The following is a 21368-nucleotide window of genomic DNA, read 5'->3' as shown; positions in this document are numbered from 1 at the left end:
GGAGGAGCACCAGGTGTCTTGCTTCTTCACAGAATTCCTCATTGGCTTTTTTTTTTTTTTTTTTTTTTTTTAACATCATGGTGACTTCAAACTCAACCCCTCTGGACCCCTTCTCACAGGATGCTGGAGTATTCACTGGACCTGCAGAATGTCAGCTTCTCAGCTGTCAGGACAGTCCGTGTGCTGCGACCACTCCGGGCCATTAACCGGGTGCCCAGTGAGTGACCCCTTGGCCCTCAGCCCTTAGACACAGAACCCCTAGAGGAAATGTAACAATCTCAGCTCCCCCTGCCCACCCACTGTGTCATTACCTTGACCACTCATGGCCACTGCAGAGAATGGTTCAGGAGGGACCTGACTGTGGCACTGGGGCAGTCACCATGAAGATCCTCCTCATTTCAGTCTGGTTTTGGGTCAGAACCTCAGAAACATCACAGAGATTCTACCCTCAGGGGAATAGGGTGGGTGGGATGGGGTGGAAGGGACCTAAAGTGTTAATGGTTTTTTCTGGGCAGAAGAGTCTCTTCCACAGACTGGTTCTCATTGGTGAGACCACATTTGGCCATGCTAAATATGACTTCTCTCAAGAGAAGGCCACTCCACGCGCCTCACTCTCCCACTGTGGCTGCGGCCCCTGTCCCCTCCCCCACTTCCAACTTGCGTTGTTGCAGTGACTGCCGGGGACCATTATCTAAATTAAACCGCATTGGTTTCTGGAGCCAGGGAAGGTTTGGCAGCTCTAGTTCTCCCCAAGTCCTGCCCCACCCCCCTGCTCAGGCCCCCTTTACACTCCCCAACCTACCTACACACACTGCGGATGGTCCATGCAGCCTGAGGAGTGGGGCTTGGAGGAGCATGGGCGTGTCCGTGCCTGATGCAGCAGCAGCCCCCTTTGTGTGTGTGTGTGTGTGTGCGTGTGTGTGTGTGTGTGTGTGTGAGAAAGGGAGAGAGAGAGAGAGAGAGAGAGAGAGAGAGAGAGAGAGAGAGAGAGAGAGAGAGAGAGAGAGATGCGGCTGTGTGTTTCCTGTGGGGAGGGGGCTAGAGTGAGTTAGTATTAACCCGAACTCCAGAAGAGAGGCATGCCTGGCCTCCTCTCCCTCCCCAGGTGACGTCTGGCAGATTGATAGACCTCTATCTAACCACTGGTGTAATTCCCTTAATGCAAACCCTAAGGAATTGATCTCAGTAGGAGCCCAGAGCAGCTGCAGGGGGATGGAAGGAGCAGAGGGGAAGAAGGAATGACTGAGAGGAGTGGTGGAGGCAGGGTGACTGCGGTCACCACCAAGAAAGTAAATTAGCTGCTACTGCTGCTTAGAAGCTGTGTCCTGGAGAAGGCAGGGGCCCTAAGGAGCACTTTGGGATCCAAAAGTAGCCACTGGAGATCTATCTGCCTTCTAAGGGATTGACGAAAGATTGGTGGTTGGTGTGCACCATTTGGGCTTGTGTCCTAGACCTGGAGTGAAGACAGGGGCTGGATCCCTAACAGGGATTTTGAGGAGTGGGGTTGCTTGCTAATATCCATCCCAGAGTCTGCTGCCTCAGTTTCCCCAATGACACCTGTAGCGATGGCTTAGCAAGTCTGGTGAGAGAAGGAAGTGAGAGTGTGTGCGTGTGCACACTGTGCCTTGGGGAGCAGGATTTGGAAGCACAAAATCTAAATTTAAGTCCCAGCACCTACATTTAGCAACTCTGATACTGGAGCAAGTCACATCACTCCTGTGGGCCTCAGACTTCTCATCTGGAAACTGGGGGTGATAATCATCACCCCACAGTGATGCTGGGAGAGTGAGGAGCATGAGAATATTTTGGGAAGCTCAGTTCTGACTCATTGGTGGTACTGTGCACAGATTACTCTGTGTGGGTCAAGGGTGCTGGGGCTGCTGAGGCTGTCTGCGCATGCACATTAGAGATAGCCACTCATCTCCCTTCCAACTTGAGCCCGGAGGTTCCCAGTGGGACCCCTCTGGAAGTACAGCCAGACACATGGCAGCCAGCCTAGCCTGGCCAGCCCAGTGTCCCCAGTGTGTCTTCTGCCCCCACAGGCATGCGTATCCTGGTCACCTTGCTGTTGGACACACTACCCATGCTGGGCAATGTCCTGCTGCTCTGCTTCTTCGTCTTCTTCATCTTTGGCATCGTTGGTGTCCAGCTGTGGGCGGGGCTGCTTCGGAACCGATGCTTCCTCCCTGAGAATTTCAGCCTGTGAGTGGAGAGTGGTTGACCTGGGAGTGGCTTGTAGGGCTGAGATCTCCCTGAGTCCCTAGCTTCCTGTTGCCACCAACATACCTGTCCTCCTATCAGGGACACATTTGGTCCTTGATCTTGACTACTTATTGGAATTACCTGCTGATGTTTGGGCAGCCAGTCCCTCCAGTGGTTCTGATTACATTAAGTCTTGGGTACAGCTTGGTTACCGGGAAATAAGCAATCCTAATGGGCAGCAAAGTTTGAAACCATTGCTCTAGGATGTGACTCTTCAACTCAGCCCTCCTGCTCTCAGTGACCCCCATCCATACCCACACACCTTGCCTGGCTCAGGCCCCTCTCCCACCTTCAGGTCTGACTTGCCTACCTATAAGCTTCAGTGTACCCATACCCGCTCTTCCTTCCTGGGCTTCTCCATTGAGAACCCCACTACCAGCATGATTGCCATTACACAAACCCTCATCCCTCAGCCCCCTGAGCGTGGACCTGGAGCGCTACTACCAGACAGAGAATGAGGACGAGAGCCCCTTCATCTGCTCCCAACCTCGGGAGAACGGCATGCGTTCCTGCAGGAGTGTACCCACACTGCGAGGGGAGGGTGGCGGCGGCCCACCCTGTGGTCTGGACTATGAAGCTTACAACAGCTCCAGCAACACCACCTGTGTCAACTGGAACCAGTACTATACCAACTGCTCTGCAGGCGAGCACAACCCCTTCAAGGGTGCCATCAATTTCGATAACATCGGCTATGCCTGGATCGCTATCTTCCAGGTGGGGCAGCTTGGGCCTAACCCCAGAACACAGAGCAGCCTGAGAATGGCCATGTTCGTGTTTGGGGTGGGGTGGGGGTGGGGGTGGTCAGGTTGGAGGAGACTGAGCTCATCAAAGCTCAGAGTCAGCGTGTCCTTCTCTACCTCCCCAGGTCATCACGCTGGAGGGCTGGGTCGACATCATGTACTTTGTGATGGACGCTCACCTCCTTCTACAACTTCATCTACTTCATCCTCCTCATCATCGTGAGTGACTCCTCCTCCTCCTCCCCCTCTGTGGGGATGGGAGAAACTGGAACATGGGTAGGGACTGAGGATAGAGGGAAAGACTTGCTCTATTTGAGATTCTTAGCTCTCAGGACAAATCCCATAGAGCAGGCATCTGTCACATGCTGAGAACATTAGGTGAGGGTCAAGAAGAATCCCAAGCTTAAAACGTGATTCTAGCTGGATGCTAGTGACTCACACCTATAATCCTAGCTATTCATGAGGCTGAGAGCTGAGGATTGCGGTTCAAAACCAGCCCAGGCAGAAAAGTCCATGAGACTCTTATCGCCAATTAACCACCAGAAAACTGGAAGTGGCACTGTGGCTCAAAGTGGTAGAGCACTAGCCTTGAGTGAAAAAAAGCTCAGGGACAGTGCCCAGGCCCCACAACTAACAACACACACACACACACACACACACACACACACACACACACACACACACACACACACACACACACACACACACACCTTGACTCTACCATTTACTGCTTGGGAAAAATGTTGCCCCTGAAGACTTGCCTCCACCCCCATTCTGGGACCCTGGTTCTTCATGAGTACCATAGATGGATCTCAACTCAGGATGCTCTGTTTCCCCTCTCCCCATCCCTAACTCTCCAGGGTCACTTGGAAGTTGCAAAGCCTGGTTCTGTTTTTCACAGGGTCTAAGGGAGCACTGTTCACATTCTGTTGTGAGGAGGGAAAAGATGCTAAACATTCTGAAATATTTGCAAACAATCCCCAGATTTCCAATCATTGTTGAGAAACTCTCTCCTTTGTTCCATCCAGCATGGAAATTCCAAGATTTTACAAAGGCAGAAGACAAGCAAAAGAGCAAACATTTAAGTTAAATCACCACCATCCCTAGTCAATAACATGGCTACCACTAATAGCTGATGTCTACTGAGCACTTATTATGTGCCAGCCCCTGCTCTCAGTACTTCCTACATGCTGGATTTTTAATCCTCATCATGATCTTGTGATCATCTTCATTTAACTGGCATTTCCTCATTTATCTGATCTCACCATGTGCTTTGCCTAAGCTGTGGATTAGTCTTGCTGGGTGGGGTGACACTGTGGATGGGTGCTGTATAACATCTGCTGCCCCTGGATCCTCACAGGCACCTGTGAGGTGGCCACTGCAGAATGCTGATCCCCAGCTTCTAAGTGAGAACTAGGAGGGCTGATCACTGGGCCAAGGTCACATTGAAGTCAGGGCTGGAGCTGAGAAGTCAATCCAGACTACCAGGTCCGAGTCTAGCACTTATCCCATGTCACCACGAGGTCAATGACAGAATCACGGAGGGACAGATTTTGAGAAAAGGAGATTAGGAAAGGGATTAAGATCTACTCAGAACATGGGACAAATGCCAGAGAGGTGGCAGGTCCTGATGAGGGGGAGATGGAGGGAAGGCTCTGGGGACTGGCAGGACCCCCAAACCACTCTCCTGGCTCCATGACTTTCCCTGGTGTAAGAGGGACTGGCTACACAGGTATCCAGGTAAAGCTTGAGTTGGATGTGTCCTTGTCCCTTACCATCACCTCAGAGGACAAGCTGGGTGCCTCAGGGACTCTGTTCTCAAAATCATTTCTCCCTCAGGCCTGGTTGGGGAGGGGGAGAAGACTGAGAGAGAAGGGGGCCTCATTTCCACCTTCCCACACACCCCCTGAAAATTCTTCCCAAACAACTCTCTGGCGTCACTCTAGTGAAGCTAATTATCATAATTACTAGGACACGGTCTAGGAAAAAAATTCTACTTTGTCACCATAAATATTCATTTCCATCATTTGGGATTGTTGTCTAATTTTTTAAGCCCAGTATCCTGGAGAAACTGAGGCATGGAGATAGGTTCTAGGGGAATATGGGAAAGTCAATTGGGCAGTTTGGTCTATAGGGTCTGTGCTTTCAGATGAGGATATTGAGGTCCAGTGGTTAAGGGTTTTATCTAAGCTCATGAAGCCAATGTTACAACTACAGGCTGGAGTCTTGTGAACAAGTCCCAAAGACACAATCTGATATTAAGGCCAGTATTATGTTCCCAATAGTGCATTCACTTTCACAGTATTTTCTACTCCTGATAGGAGCCGGGGAGGTGTGCTTACGGTCTCCATGAGTATAGGGAGTTGAGGGGCAACCTTGTAGGATATCATGATGATCAATAGCAACACCTTAAAGAGTTTCATAGGGCCTGGTTCCAGTTTTAGCCTTGCTTTGCACTAGCTGAGTGATCTTGGGAAAATTCCTTGATCTCTCTGAGCCTCAGCTTCCTTACTGTTGGGACAGCAATTATAATAGCATTCTCTCTCAAGACTGTCATGAGAATAAAATGAGATAACGACAGGAAAATCATTAGCCCAATGCCTAGCATGCACGAAGTTGTCTGTCTGTGGCAGCTGACATGGTGATTTGCTTTTCTTCAGGACATCTCCTCTTCCTGTCCCCACCCCTACAGGTGGGCTCTTTCTTCATGATCAACCTGTGCCTGGTGGTGATTGCCACGCAGTTCTCAGAGACCAAGCAACGGGAAAGCCAGCTAATGCGGGAGCAGCGCGTGCGATTCCTGTCCAATGCCAGCACTCTGGCTAGCTTCTCTGAGCCTGGCAGCTGCTATGAGGAGTTGCTAAAGTACCTGGTGTACATCCTTCGCAAGGCAGCTCGCAGGCTGGCCCAGGTCTCTCGGGCCGCAGGTGTGCGGGCTGGGTTGCTGAGCAGCCCAGCAGCCCTCGGGGGCCAGGAGCCTCAGCCCAGCGGCACCTGCTCTCGCTCACACCGCCGCCTGTCTGTCCACCACCTGGTCCACCACCACCACCACCATCATCACCATTACCACCTGGGCAATGGGACACTCAGGGCCCCGCGAGCTAGCCCGGAGATCAAAGATAGGGATGCCAGTGGGTCCCGCCGGCTCATGCTGCCACCACCCTCGACACCCACCCTCTCCAGTGGCCCTCCAGGGGGTGCCGAGTCTGTGCACAGCTTCTATCACGCCGACTGCCACTTGGAGCCCGTCCGTTGCCAGGCGCCCCCTCCACGATCCCCATCTGAAGCATCTGGCAGGACTGTGGGTAGTGGGAAAGTGTACCCCACTGTGCACACCAGCCCTCCACCGGAGATGTTGAAGGAGAAGGCACTAGTCGAAGTGGTCCCCAGCTCTGGGCCCCCCACCCTCACCAGCCTCAACATCCCACCTGGGCCCTACAGCTCCATGCACAAGCTGCTGGAGACGCAGAGTACAGGTGAGAACACCAAGCAGGGGTGTGTGTTGGTCCCCTTCAGTTGGTGGGGGGGTGGGGGCTGGGTGGTGTCCTAGAGAGAACTAGAGGACTGGAGTCAGAGGGACCAGGGCTCAGATCCCCATTCTGCCTTTCATAACTGTAGTGCCTTCAACCAATCCTTTAAGCTCTAATTTTCTCATCTGTTAAAATGGGAATCGTGAGTCCTACATTGTAATAATAACTGTCATGTAATGTGTATCTGCTATGCACTGTGCTCTCTGCTGTGTGTGCTAATATCTAACCACTGTTTTTCACTGGTGTGCCTATCATATGCTGTGCAGGTAAGAAAGATCCCCTTGGACTCTCTGAGAGCTCAGACAATAAGCTTGCCTAGCATCTCTATTGTACACACAGAGGGAAAAGGAGGTTTGGAGGTCTTACGTGATTTGCAAAGTTGTCCCTTTGGTGTGAGGTGCCCTCAGGGCTATCTGACTCTGAAGCTCACTTTATTCCTGGGTGTAGAGGGGGGAGCGGCATGTGATTGTGGCAGCATTGGTGCCCCACACCAAGGAGACTTTTTTTTTTTAAATTAATTGTCAAAGTGATGTACAGAAGGGTTACAGTTTCATATGTAAGGCAGTGAGTACATTTCTTATCAAACTTGTTACCTCCTCCCTCATTTTTCTTCCACCTTCCCCCAAGGAGACTCTTACTGATCCTTTTTTTTTTTCTTGTTGGTCCTGGGGCTTGAACTCAGGGCCTGGGCACTTAGTCCCTGAGCTATTTTCATTCAAGGCTAGAGCTCTAACACTTTGAGCCACAGTGTCACTTCTCATTTTCTGGTGGTCAATTGGAGATAAGATTCCCATGGGCTTTCCTGCCTGGGCGGGCTTCGAACCATAACCCTTAGATTTCAGCCTCCTGAGTAGCTAGGGTTATAGCCATGAGCCACTGGTGCCCTGAATACATTGATTTTTATTCCCTCCTCTGCAGAGAGACCAGGGAGTAGAGCAGCAAGTGCTTGGAGCTCTTGGTCCACTGGGTAGATCATCCATGCTAATGAGAAGTGAGACACTTAGTGCTTGTAGGAGGGTCCCTAGATAAGACTGGCTCCCCGCCCCCCACCCCCAGACACAGCTCCAGGGCCTGTGTTTCAGGAAGGAGGTGTCATGTAGAGAACAGTGGGATATTTGTGAGGTGGTCTCTGGAAGGTAGTCTGAGCCCAGAAGGTGTTATCACAAAACACAGAGTAGATCTTAGTAGTTATTCCATTATCTGGTCATGTGACATGGCCATCATATCACATATTCCTCCATGTCCTTCCATGTGAAAGGTGGGGTCAGCACCATCAGTATGCTCAGATGTAGTCAGGAGAAGGAAATGTCACTTTGCCTCCCAGGCCCTGAGCCAGATGCTGCCCTATCCGTGCTTTACCTGGGTGGCCTCTGAGGTTCCTTTCAGCTCTCATAGTCTGTGATCAAAGCAAGATTTAAATGGATATTGATGTCTCCAGACAGGTCACTGTGTGTGTATGTGCACAAGTAAGTCTGGTGTGCATTTATGTGTCTCTGTGCATGAGGAAGGGGTCTAGTGTGTGTATGTGTGTGAACGCATGTGTCTGATGCCCATGCTCATGGCTATGGTGTTTTTCTCTGGTCTGTGTGTGCATGTACACGTGTGGGTGGGTCTGACTTGAACATTTGGGTAGTATTGATACATTTGGGTATACATGTGTTTGATGTGTGCATATCTTCCGATGTGCAAACAGTGTGTGCACATGAGTGTGTGTATATAGTGTACGTGTGTATATGCATGTCTGGCATGGAGAGGACAAATGCACATGTGTGGGAGATGGGAGGTCTTAAGGAGCCATTGCAAAATTCTACTCAGAGCAGTGTTGACACAGGCCCGTCTTCCCTAGGGAAGAGAGGTGGTCAGGCCTCTAGCACAAGGCTCCTAGGACATAGGGGCTGTTCAGAACCTCAGGGACCTGGGGTCCACCTCTCTGCCTGAACTCCTAAGACACTCAGCCTATAACTATCAGTGGCTCAGCCTTATAACTGCCCCACATCCCTCCTGTTATGCTGTGCATCTCCCCCCAAGGGCAAGGGAGCCCCAGTCAAGAGAGCCTCTGACCCCCCATTCTCCCATTACAGGTGTCTGCCACAGCTCCTGCAAGGTTTCTAGTCCCTGCTCCAAGGCAGATAGTGGAGCCTGTAGCCCAGACAGTTGCCCCTATTGTGCCCGAGTGGGGACAGGAGAGCTGGAGCCTGCCGACCACGAGCTGCCTGACTCAGACAGCGAGGCTGTTTACGAGTTTACACAGGATGCCCAGCACAGCGATCTCCGTGACCCTCACAGTCGACGACACCGGCGGAGCCTGGGCCCAGACACAGAGCCCAGCCCTGTGTTGGTCTTCTGGAGGCTGATCTGTGACACTTTCCGGAAGATTGTGGACAGCAAATACTTTGGTCGGGGAATCATGATTGCTATCCTGGTCAATACCCTCAGCATGGGCATCGAGTACCACGAGCAGGTAGGAATGTGGGTCCAGACTGACTGGGGGGTGGGGTGGGAGGAACCTTTCCCTCCCTGCCACCTTCTGGGCTTTTCTTTTCCAGGCTGCTTGGGTGCATGTGTGGGATGAAGTACTGGGAGATGCAGAGACTATAGAGTGACCATAGCCAGTGCTGCGTGGTTTGAGTGTGGAGGTTGTCTCAGGCAGGGGCAAGGATATTCTATCTAGGAAGGTTTCCCAGAGGAGGCAGGCTTCATGTGGGCAGGTGATGAACTCCTGCTGTGGAGACAGGTTACTGGAAAGAATTTGGGTCTTTGGAGAAAGCGTTACAGATAGGAGAGGTGTAGGGGGTCTGTAGCATTTGCCTGGCTCTAAAAGTAGGAGTGATTGCCAATGCAGAATGGCTATGCTGGCGGGAGTAGAGGGCAGAGGGAGTCAGTGGCTGTGGCTGAGGAGAATGCTGAGGTTCAGGAGATAGGCAATCTTCTGCCGGGCCTCAGGTTAGAGCCTGGCTGTGAACCAGGACGGCTTTGGAAGGACGAGAGCACCCGGCATGGTGAGATGACTTGAAACTAGCGTATTTGAGGAGTCATTCTAAGAAGCGGGGTGTTTAGTCAGGAGAAGAGGAGGCTCAGCAGGGACGGATGAGCTGTCTTCAAATATTTGAAGGGCTGTCATGTGGAAGAGGGAGCAGGCTTGTTCTGTGGGGCTGACGGCTGTAAGCTACAGGATCTGGGCTGAGGGGAGGAGGCCCTTCTCTGAGCTGTGTAAACAGAAAGTGTGGCCTGGGGGACTCCAGCGACCCTCTACCCCCATGCTGAGCTACACAGGGAGAGAGGCCAGCAGGCATGCCCTTCTGTGCCCTTCTTGCCTATTATCCTCTTCTGATTGTCTTAAGTTGGGGCTGGCCGTGGGAAGAGGATTGGCCGCCAGAATCCCATCTTTCCCCGAGTTGGAATCTGTTTGTTAAGAGATGAGGCATGAGGCCTATACCAGCCACATGCGCACCCTAGGAGAGGGTGACAGGGGAGGGTCATCTTATCCAGGTGGGGCCTGGTGGTGTGTGGGGCTTGCATGAAGGTGCAGACATACAGGAAAGGAGAGTCTGGGTTGAAGGCGAGAGGGTGGGAGTGGGGCTTTGGTTCAAGTTAGGGCTGGAGTGGATGGTGAGATGACTTCATTTTTTTCAGAGGGTTCAGAAGATCTTTGCTCCTATCCCATTGGGCCTCTGCCCCAGCAATGTTGTGGGAAGTGGTGCTTTCCCTGAGCCCCCTTGTCTAGCTAGATGTATCACTCCCTCATTGCCTGGCCCCTCTTCCTCTTACCCCCCAAAGCTGGCATCAGATAGCTAATGCCATGCTCCCTCCCTATGGCAGCGAGGTGTGGAGGCAAGGGGAGGGGAACACCCACCGGCTGCAGTGGCAGCAGGTGGGCTGTGCATGGCACTGAGGTGGGCGTGTTGTGTCTGGCTTGCGTGGGGTGTGGGCGTGTATGCACATGCCTACTCTGCCAGCTCCCCAGGAGAGGTGCTTTACTCTGCCAGGCAGCAGGGGGAGGGGGACGGCAGCCTTTCACTTCCAAGACCCGGGCTCCCCAAGCCTGAGCCGTGACCTCCTTTGCTTCAGTCAGCACTGGCTGTGGTTAGGTGAACTTCCCCAAAGAGGGGCCCTAATGGGTGCTCTTCTCAACTCTGGGGTACCCGGCAGTCCCTGCCCAGCCAGCTGCTGCTGATAAAGGCTTTGATTGCACTGGGAAGAAGTCACACACACACCCAGGGGAGATGAAGCCACAGCAAGAGGGCTTTCAGATGTCAAGAGGGACACCCCTTTGGAGAGGAAATAAAAGCCATCTATCCAGGTGCCTCCAGAATTTTACTGCTCAAGTTCCTGAGGCAAAGGGGGACTATAGCCCTGGCTCCCTCTGAGCCCTCAGTAACAGTGAGGCTTCATTCAGGGTGGCAGTGTCTGCTATAGGAGGAGTTTGTCCCAGTACCTCCTTGCTGAGGGCCCCATGGGGGTGAGTAGGAGTTCTGAGCAGCAGCTGACTGACTGCTGCCCAGCAGGCTCAGGGCAGGGGGTGGGGGGTGGGGTGAGAAGAAACCCCAGAAGCTACCATGGCCCTGTGCTTGCAGGCACTGCGGCGTGAACATCCTGTGAACATCCCGCCATCTGGGTCCCCTAGCGGGCTGGAGGGGGTGCCAAGGAAGGGAGCAGGGAAATGTGCAGGGCTGAGAGACAGGGATACAGAGAGGGGCACAGAGAAAGACAGGCAGGAAACAGATATGGAAAGTGAGATGGAGACCCCAGGGGAACGTGACAAAGAAGACACACACACACACACACACACACACACACACACACACACACACACACACGAGACGAGAGTCTGAGATGTGGCAGGAGAGGCAGAGACCCAGCAGGGAGGAGACAGACAGATGGAGGCCCGAGACACAGGGGGGACTGAGAGACCCAGATACCAATGAGGACAGGGAGGGGGAGACCTGAACTGAGATGTAGCCAACTGCAGGAGAGGTGGAGCCTCATGAAGGGAGAGCTAAGCGAGCCGGTGAGGGAGGGGTGGTACAGGCTAATGCAGGCACCAGGCCTGGGCCTCCTGCTTTCCCTACTGTTCTCTTCATAAGGCAATTGAGTCCATCGATCCTGGTATTGATCAGATTGGGGAACACTGCAGAGGGGATTATTGGGTGTCCCTGGTGGCTGAACCCCAGCTCTTTTATCCTTCCTCAGGTCCTGTTTTCTCCTACTGTCACTGATTTGCCTGTCATTCAGTTTTCCTATCTGTATGATATGCCACCCACTGTCCCTGGTCCTCTTTACCCACCTCTTGATTGATGGGAAGGCTGGGGTATGGCAAAATGGTATCCCAGTGGTGGTCTCATGCTCTCCACTCTCCTGGTGGCAGAGATCTGGCAGGATTGATATGCCCAGAGGAGCTGGTGAGAGGGATAAGGATCCCACAGGACACTGAGGAGGAAGGACTGACTGGACTCAGGAAGTGTGTGAGCTAATGCAGGATGAGTATAAATGTATGCAGCAGCTGCCAAGGGGCAGTACATGGAGCTCAGACCTTGGGAAATCCATCCATCTATCCATCCGTCCATCCATCCATCCATTTATCCATCCCCACACAGGTATCCTGTGCATCAGAGGTGACCAATACAATCATTACAATAGTGTAATGATGCATACTTAATAGCCAACCCTCAAAATAAACCCCAAACACACCCTGATTTGTAGTATTTGCCAATTTCTATGGTGAAAATGCTCCCACCATAGCCAATTTCAAGCTACCAAATTGGTCACTAAATGTGGATTTGAGAGAGATGCACTCTGAGCTGAGTTTGAAGGACGGGTAGAATGGAGCCAGTGAAGGGCACAGGAAGGGGTGGGGCCAGAGGCACCAGACATGGAAACTGAGTGTAGGCCTTCAGAATGAGTGCAGGCTGGGATGGATCAGTGACAAGAGAAGACACTGAAACAAAACAGCAAAACCTAAGGCCAGGTCCTGAGAGACACGATTTTATCCTGAAGGTGATAGGTTCTCAACAAAGATTCAAGTAGGTCAATGATATGATCAGATCATTTTATCAGAAGTCTTTTGGAAGCCATGTAGAGTGAGAGTGAAAAGGTGGGAGGAGAGAAAGGAGGCAGAGAGCCAAGGAGAAGGCTGCTGTGATGGTCTAGGTAGGAGGGGGAGGGGAGAGCTGACAGGTAGCTGAACTTCAGGACCCAGACCTTGCGACTTTGGGGGGCGGGAGGGCTTTTGGTGTAAGGCAGATTTGAGAAGTGGGCTGGGGACCATCCTGGTACTTCTCTGAAAAGGAGTGGTCCTAGTCTCTGTCCTGGGCTGCTTTGGCCCTCCAGGGGATGGGTCTTGGGAACAAAGGTGCTTCCTAAGTATCCCCTTCTAGGGTCTGAGTGACCATGGAGGTACAGGTACTAAGCTCATGTTCTAGAAGCAAGATTACAGCATGTGAGGCTGGGGGAACAGAGGGAGAGGAGAGGCCTGGGGTAGATGACCTTATAGGTCCAGAGAAGACAGAGGCAGGAAACAATTCTTCTTGCCACTCCGTCTCTAGACCTGTCCTGTCACTCCAGATACACATCCAGAGAGGGTTTCTATTTATAAGTGAGTGCAGTCGGCTGTCCTCACTGAGAGAAGCTAAGGCGGCGGGGGGGGGGGGGGGGGGGGGGGGGGGCGTGAGATGTGTGTGTGTGTGTATGTGTGTGTATCCAGATGTGGTTTGTTTCAACATTTGAAGGGAGTCACAGATTTCTTTTCCATTTTGCTGGAAGTTGGGAAATTCTCTCTCTACAAAACACATATATGCAACATAGACACCCCAAATAATAGCCTTTGAGGGCAAGGCTTTGTGGAACACCACCCAACCCTGTCCTTTGACCTCCAGGTAGAAGAGCTGGAGCTGGGAGCTAAGTAAGGCATTGAGAGATAATCCTGTAACACCCGACCTGGCCCCACACTTTCAGGACATCTTGGGTGTGGGAACAAGAATGGTACTATCTTAGCAATGTCTAGTTAAGGAGTGTTCATGGCCTTCAGGCATCTCTTGGTTCTGGACTCCCTGATTCTGCATGAGGAGTCTCTCTGGAGAGAACACTAGAATGCCAGGGGGTTGTAGGCAGAGCTCCCATACCATGTAGATGCTAGAGAAATTGCCATTCATGTCCAATGCCACAACGGGGAGGGGCTCACCCCAGGGTAAGGGATTTGAGAGGGCTTGTGGGGAAAATGGCTGTGGAGAGGTCAGGAAGAGCAGAGCAGCTAGGTATAGTGAGGATGGAACCTTCCAGAGCCAGCCTGGGAAATATATCAGTGGCATGGGCCGTGAGGTGTTGGGAGAGGGGTTGCTGTACCTAGCTCAGCAATGCTGAAGAAATCCAGAGCTCCCTGTAGGTGCAGGCTGGGTAGGGACAATGTCTGGAACTGATTCCATTCTTCCAAGCAGAGGTAAAGGGGGACCCACAGCAGGCCATCTGGGAGAGGAAAGGGGTAGGCAGGACAGTGGTTCCATTGGCAGGCCCTGTGGCCTGGGCACCTGACTGCCTGGAAGGATGAAGGGCAGGCATGCATCCCAGATAACGCCAATGTTCTCAAACAGATTTGCCAGGGGAGGGTGGAGCCAGACGGTGGAGAAGGAGGAAGTTCGAAGGAGAAGGCAGGGGACTTTGTTTTGGGGCATGTTGAATTTGAGGTGGCAGCAGGCCATTCTGGGAGGGATATCAGGCAGGCGCTAGCTCTCTGGCTGAAGAGCCAGGGATTTGTAGGGAGATTGCTTAGTGTCCTTTACACCCTAGTGACAGCTGGAGAGTTGGGAGTGCAGGGCGATGGTGCAGGGAGGGCATCGAAGGGGAGGGAATGGGTGTAGACTGAGCACTAGGAATGTTGGCCTGAAAGGAGAGAGGTAGATGAAGACAAGCAGGAGGAGGGCACAAAGGGTCAGGGAGACCAGGCACAAAAGAGGCAGGGCTGGTCCCAGCTGCATGTTACCAAGCCCTACCCACTAAAGGGATGGTTAGAAGGTCCCTAGAGAGAACTGACATGAGGTGAGCAGGCTCAGAGATAAATGGAGCTGTATTTGTACAGAGGGTTTTCTTCTTTGGGTCAGGGGACAGGAGGGTGGAGAACGGATGGACACAGTGATTAGCAGTATATGGGGAGTCAGACCCCAGCACAGGTCAGGGAGAGAGGAAGGAAGATGAGGAGATGGGGAAAGGGCAGAACTGTGACACAGGAGGCCAGGGTGGGTGTGGCGTGGCAACTGAGGGGCACTGCTTCTCCATTCCTACGTCATCTTGCTAAGACCGAGTTTGTGTGTCCTATGCCCCTGAAGAGCAGATCTAGGGGGCAGAGGCAGAAACCCACAAAGGAGGATGGTGGATGAAGGATAATGTAGCCCTGGGCCTGCCCTGACCTGTTCCATCAGCACAGCCTTGATTGTGACTCTGTTGCTGCTCAGCAGTTCTAGAGCTGCATTGGGAAGATGCAGGTGTAAGAACTCACCTGGGCAGGAAGCCCAGCAGGAGCCCTCTGTAGTCTACATCATGAGGGCAACCTTTACATGGCCCCCTGTGAGCTCTGGGCCAGAAGCAGCTCCAGGTGGGTGAAGGGCAGGAGGAGGCTCCAGGACTTTTAAGTCGCAGGGGCCTGAGTTGACTGTCTGGACATCAAGACAGCAATGGCAATGCTGTTCTACCTGGCTTGTATGCTTATGAGGAAGCCTTCGGGGAGCTGAGGAGATGGCAGCAAGTGGCTAAAAAGTCAACTCTGGCCTTGCATGCCTGGTGAGGAGGCTCTGGGGACATAGTGACATGAGAGTGCTGGCGGGCGGGGGAAGGGGGTTTGTTTAGCTAGCGAGGCCAGCTTCCAGTGGTGAGCGAAGGGCTAGGCTGTGTGATCTGTGAGGCCTATGGGATTCCTTAGGACTGCCCTGTGTCCTCTGACTTCCCACACCTCCTTGAAGGCTTGCCTTCTGATTCAGTGACTCTTATCCATCCCTGCAGGCTGGCTGGTCCATGACACTGGGGTGGGTGAGTGGGAACATCAGGCAGAACCTTCAAAAGTCAAGATAAGCCAGGCATAGTGGTACATAGTTGTAATTCCAGCACTGGAGAGATAGAGGCAGGGGGATTGTGAGTTCAAGGGCAGCTTGAGCTATAGGGCAAGATATTGCCTCAAACAAAACCAAATAGCAGAGGTGAAGTGAGCCAAGGAGTTCAAATTGGGAAGCAGAGATTTTTAGGGGGACTGGCTCAGAGCTGAGGTCTGCAGAGAGGGCTTGGGCAGGGCTGGGAGGACTTATCTCAGCCTCCACCTCAGCTCTGGCTCATCTTGTTCATCCTGTCTCGCCTTCCCAGGAAACACACATCAGTCTTTCAGTGCTGGCTCCCAGGCCTCCTGTCTGGACCACTGCAGTATCCCCTAATTGGTCATCTCTCCCCTCCAAGCCATCCGCATGCTGCCACTAGTGCAGCCAGATTAATCTTCTTAATACACCCTTTTCCAAATCTCTTCCCTTCCTGTACAAGCCTCAGTGGCAACATTGTGAGCAGAAGCAAGTCCAGCTCGAGTCCAAGATGGAGGCCATTCTGCCTGAACTCTGTGGGACCTATCTACCTTCTAGATTCTTGGTTTTAAGGATACCCTATGTATTCCTTCCTGTAGCCTTTTACTGGAGATGTTCACTGCAGGTGAGCTGCCCACTCATCTCAGTTGCCTCTGAGCTCTGTGGTGCTCTTGATTTTTTCTGAGCTACAGCTCATACATGCCCTGTCTGGGCCCACAGGGCCATCTAGGCTTGGCCCTGGGCTGCAGGTTTTCACAGGCTTTAATTCTTCTGCTCTACAGAGTAGCTTCTTCATGGGCTGGTGTTACTTTGTTTAACTGGAGAGAGCACTGGTTACATAGGTGGAAAGTCTCAGAGTTGGCAGGCCTGCTATCTTTAGGTGCAGTTCCTTTTTATCAAGAATAGTCTCACAGATGGCAGATTGTTCCGTTTTTGGGAAGTGTGGGACCTGTGAAGTAGGGGGCAGCTCACCTGGGTCCACCCTTGCTGTCAGTCTGAGGGGAGAAGGAATTTACAGTGAGTATCACCACAGAGTAGAGGTCCAAGGCCTTAGGTGCAGATACCCAGGGCTTCCTGGCCTCTCTTCCCACAAAGCTCCACTGGGCCCCAACACCTGTGAAGAGCAGGGAGAATTCAACTGAGACCTGAGAAAGCATTTCTGATGCTGAGAGTCAGTGAGGCAAGGCTGGGACCTGCTTGAGTGCACTTATGTGCGTTGTGTTGGTTTCCTCTGGGTGAGGAGATGGGGTGACATTGTGGAAAGGGCCTCAAGGTCAGGGGTAAAGGGGAACTACAAGAGACCAGGCTATAGGCTTTTCTGAGGGAGCCATGTGACCTCCATCTAGCTCTCACATCTCACCCAGCCTCAGCTTCCCTGGCCCTCTGGGAGGGTCCCATCTTTCCTTCATTTGGTCCTGACACAGAGGAAATGAAATGCTGGGCTCAGCAGAAATGAGCTCCACTTCTGCCCCTTGGAGACAGCTGTGGCCAGAATTACGGCTGTGGCCCCAGGGGCAAGCATGTTGCTGAGACTGTGTCCCTGGGCCTTGTCCTACATCTACGAAACATTCCAGCCTCTGATTTAGTAACATGGGCAGACCTGGCTGTCTAGGACAGGAGCGCTTTTTACTATAGATTACTGGGATGAGGGTGATGTGTGTGGATTACTGGATCCTGGAAAGACGCATAATGCCTCCTGTAATTTTTTTTTTTGGTCGGGGCTTGAACTCAGGGCCTGCGAGTTATCCCTGAGCTCTTTTGCTTAGGATTAGTGCTCTACCACTTTGAGCCATAGCTCCACTTCCAGTTTTGGTATTTTGTTCTGTCTTGTTGTTTTTGTGCTTAATTGGATGTGAGAGTCTCACAGGGACTCTTCTGCCAGGGCTGGCTTTAGAATTGCAATTCTCAGATCTCAGCCTCCTGAGTTGCTGGGATTACGGGCATGAGCCACTGGACCCAGCTTGCATCTATATTTTGGTTGTGACCTGTCACATGAGATGAGGTGGAACTTACATTATGTTGGTGTTCAAAAAGAGTTGGATTTTGGAGCATTTTGAACTTTGGGTTGTCAGACTAAGGATGTTCAATTTGTATAATTTATATGATGTGTGAAATCTATACATTATAAGTACACCTCAGCTGTGTGTTCACATCAACTCATTCTTTATTCATGCATCTCTGTTGGTCTGAAATATAACTGAATATCCATTAGAAGATGCATGAACATTTGGTCCATTCCCGGGTCTGGATCTTGACTGTCCAGTGTTAGCAGGGAGGATGGTTATGTGGTAACTCATGGAGTAAAGCAATGGTTAGTCAGAGACCTGGGAATCTCACACTATGTGGTTATTGCTTGCCATCTTTATCCAGCCCAAGGGTGGAAGATGGGGCAGATAACAGAGTGACCAGACCCGGAGACAGGCTCACTGTTACTCCCTCCCTCCTGGCAGACCAGATTTGAAATTCAAATCCTGATCCAAGTGAGATCAGGAGGCAGAGCCCTGGGCTTTGTCTGCATGGACTATGACCACACTTCCACCTTCTTACACCATGCTTACATTGGAAAGGACCAAAGGTCCTTCCTCAGTGTCACCCTTTGAACTAAGTCAGTTGACAATATCCCCTCCTGCTCCCACTCACAAAACTTAAAACTTGTTTGCAATCTGCCAAAGCAGTGGGCTGTAGGTCACAGTAGCTCCCCTCACCCCCCCCTAGCTGCTCACCCTCTGCTTAGCTGGCTCACTGCACTGCCTGCTAACCTTTCTGCCTCCCAAGATGGCTTTGGGAAGAACCCCTTTCATAGAGTGTCTCCTTCTGAGTAGCAATGGACCCCCAGGCCCCATAGCAGACCCCTGCCAGCGAGAAATCCCTTTCTGCCAGCTCTCCTCCCTTCCTTCCAGGCTGGCTGCACAGACTGGGCCATTAGGATACATTTGGTCATGCCCAGGAGCTGGCTCTATGCTTGTACCGCCAGACGAGGCAGCTGGGCGAGCAGGAGGCGGTGTCTGATGGAATGAGGGCCTCCTTTGGCTACTTCTTTCTTTTTATGGCAGTTTGAACTCGGGTCTCATGCTTACTAGACAGGTGATCTACTGCTTGAGCCATGTCTCCAGCCCTGACTCTTTCTTTAACTCAGACATTGTGAGCAGTGTCTATGAACTTTGGGCTTTGGGTTTACCTTTCCCCTGTTAAGTGGGCAGTGGGCTTCATCGAATCAATTACATCTCTACCTTATCCCAGCCCTCAGCCTGGCCATGCTGCCCCCCCCCTCCATTTTCCCTTCTCTCTTCAACTCCCAGAACTTTACCTCTGGTTTCCCATGTAACCCTCCTCTCCCCTCCCTGACCCCCTGGGAAGACTCACTCACCCCTTGGAGTTCACATCGTGTTTGGAGACTGAGCCTTTCTCAGTGTGTTCACCCCTTACCTTCTCCCCTCGGAACTCCTGGATTTATTGCTTGGATCATTTATTTTGGCACTGAGGCAAGATTTGAAGCCCCTTGTGATTATTCAGCTGTTTAGTGTGTGTACAACTTGTTTCCAGCTAGACACTGAGCTCTTGGGAGGCAGACATGAGGCTGGCATCTTTTTTTCAGCTTCTTCAATGCCTGGTACATTGCTAGGCGTTCAGGCAGCATTCCATGCTGGAAGGGCTATGACTAGTGAGCTGGAACAGCAGATGAGACAGGGTTTGTCACTTATTCTTCTAAGGGCCTCTCTAGGATGCATTCTTGGTCCCAATCCCAGACCATGCATAGGAACATAAAAGGAATTACCCCTGATGTTTTATGGTTGGCCAGAGAGGTTGAGAATTTTGCTGAAGGTTACAGAGTGAGTGACAGGATAAGCTAAGGATTATTCCAGGTGTCTTGCTTGGTCTCAGGCTGAGGCTGAAGGTGCTTCTTCATTCTCCCTCTCTCTCACTGACTGCGATTAAAAGGATGTGCCTTCGTGGGGGGTGGGGGGTCCTGGAAGAAAGCAAGCATAGCCAGTGGTTGTCCAGTTGAAGGCTGCCAAGTTCATGGAGTAGCTGATGGCATGTGAAACTTTGGCTTCATTGTCTTTCTGACCTGACCAGGGCCACTGCACTGGTGTAGCACAGGACAGAATGCTCTCCGAGATCCTGGGGGAGGTAAAACAAACATGCTGCACAGACCCCAGTAAGTCTGTGGCCTTAAGACCAGGGAAGGACTAATTGGGGGCTGTGGGTTTCACGTGGCCCTTTCCCAATGTGGCTGTCCTAAAATGCATTAGCTCCTGGATCCTGTGGAGGGGAGAGTCTTCTTCACGAACCCTCCCATGCTGCTCATGCTTCTTCTCCCCCTGGGGCCCCAGAAGGACCAAGATATGGGGCTCAAGGATGAATGTACTGTGTCATGCCCTGCTGTCTGTCTTCTAGCCTGAAGAGCTCACCAATGCCCTGGAGATTAGCAACATTGTCTTCACCAGCCTCTTTGCCCTGGAGATGCTGCTGAAGCTGCTGGTGTATGGCCCCTTTGGCTACATCAAGAACCCCTACAACATCTTTGATGGTGTCATTGTTGTCATCAGGTATGACTGCTTCCCACTGCCTCTTGCTGTAAGAGTGCCAGCAGGGGTGGTATAGGAAGAGGGGTTGTGCAGCCTAGCCGGTTCCTCTGGGGTGGAAAAGTCTAGAACCAGGCCACACTCGCCCATAAACTGTACCATGCCTGTGGCCCCATGCTCAACTCCATCCTCTCCCTTAGCCCAACCTGTTCTTATGGACACAGCTCCTTTGGCTGGGTCCTTTTCCAATCACCTCTACCTCTTGTTCACAACCCCACCCAAGCCTGGAGTAGGTGACTTTGGGGAGGAAGTGAAGGAGTGAAGTCTAGCCAGCCTTCGCTGCTTGTAAAGTGCTTGGAAACCAAGTTAGCCATTAGCAACTTGCTTTAGGGTTCCAAAACCTTGGGAGACTATTCCAGTCTCCTCCCCCCTCCCCCATCACTGGCCTGGGGCCAGGAGAACTGCTTTATTGGTTTTTTTGGAATTGGCTTTAGATTTCATTAGAAGAGAACAAAGCAAATCTTCCATAACTTGATGTAGTTGTCTTGGCTGGATTTAGGGAGAGGGTAACCTGCTGCCAGGAGGTACTCTCTGACTGGAAGGAGAGAGCATCAACGGCTGGGGCTGTCATGTGAATCCTCCTCACCTTGGAGCCCCGAGCCTGGCGTCCCAGGGGCCATATGAGCCTCCTTTCCCGTGCCTGGCTGGCCAGCTCAGCCTCAGATGTGCTGAGTCCCTGGAAAGGGAGGGCTCGCTGCAAAGGTGTAGGGCTCACACTACTTGCACCCTCCTGCAGCGTGTGGGAGATCGTGGGCCAGCAGGGGGGTGGCCTGTCGGTGCTGCGGACCTTCCGCCTGATGCGGGTGCTGAAGCTGGTGCGCTTCCTGCCGGCGCTGCAGCGGCAGCTCGTGGTGCTTATGAAGACCATGGACAACGTGGCCACCTTCTGCATGCTGCTCATGCTCTTTATCTTCATCTTCAGGTGAGCGCAAGCTCAAGTTGAGAGGTGGAGAGGGGGTGGGGGAGTGAACCAAGCAGGGGAGCAGGGCCTGGGGGTGGGGTAGGGGTGGGAATGCTGAGTCCTGAAGCTGTCTGTGGCTCCCTATGTCTTCAGCATCCTGGGCATGCATCTCTTTGGCTGCAAGTTTGCATCTGAGCGGGACGGGGACACACTGCCAGACCGGAAGAATTTTGACTCCCTGCTCTGGGCCATCGTCACTGTGTTTCAGGTGCCAGGGTCACAGGGCAGGGGTGAACATGGAG

General features: G+C 52.3%; 1 protein-coding gene across 1 annotated transcript in view; it reads left to right on the top strand.

Moving 5' to 3' along the window:
• Cacna1g (calcium voltage-gated channel subunit alpha1 G) overlaps positions 1-21368 on the top strand; it is a 64481-nt gene that overhangs the window by 8834 nt on the left and 34279 nt on the right. The window contains 10 exon segments of the mRNA XM_048365851.1: positions 120-217; positions 2043-2202; positions 2676-2976; positions 3128-3181; positions 3183-3221; positions 5695-6478; positions 8614-8993; positions 19978-20129; positions 20902-21087; positions 21220-21334. Of these exon segments, the coding sequence (XP_048221808.1) occupies positions 120-217; positions 2043-2202; positions 2676-2976; positions 3128-3181; positions 3183-3221; positions 5695-6478; positions 8614-8993; positions 19978-20129; positions 20902-21087; positions 21220-21334 (2269 nt within the window).

The sequence above is a fragment of the Perognathus longimembris genome, chromosome 17 (genome assembly GCF_023159225.1).
Source record: "Perognathus longimembris pacificus isolate PPM17 chromosome 17, ASM2315922v1, whole genome shotgun sequence".
Classification (NCBI taxonomy): domain Eukaryota; kingdom Metazoa; phylum Chordata; class Mammalia; order Rodentia; family Heteromyidae; genus Perognathus; species Perognathus longimembris.
This window is presented reverse-complemented; position numbering and strand designations above follow the sequence as displayed.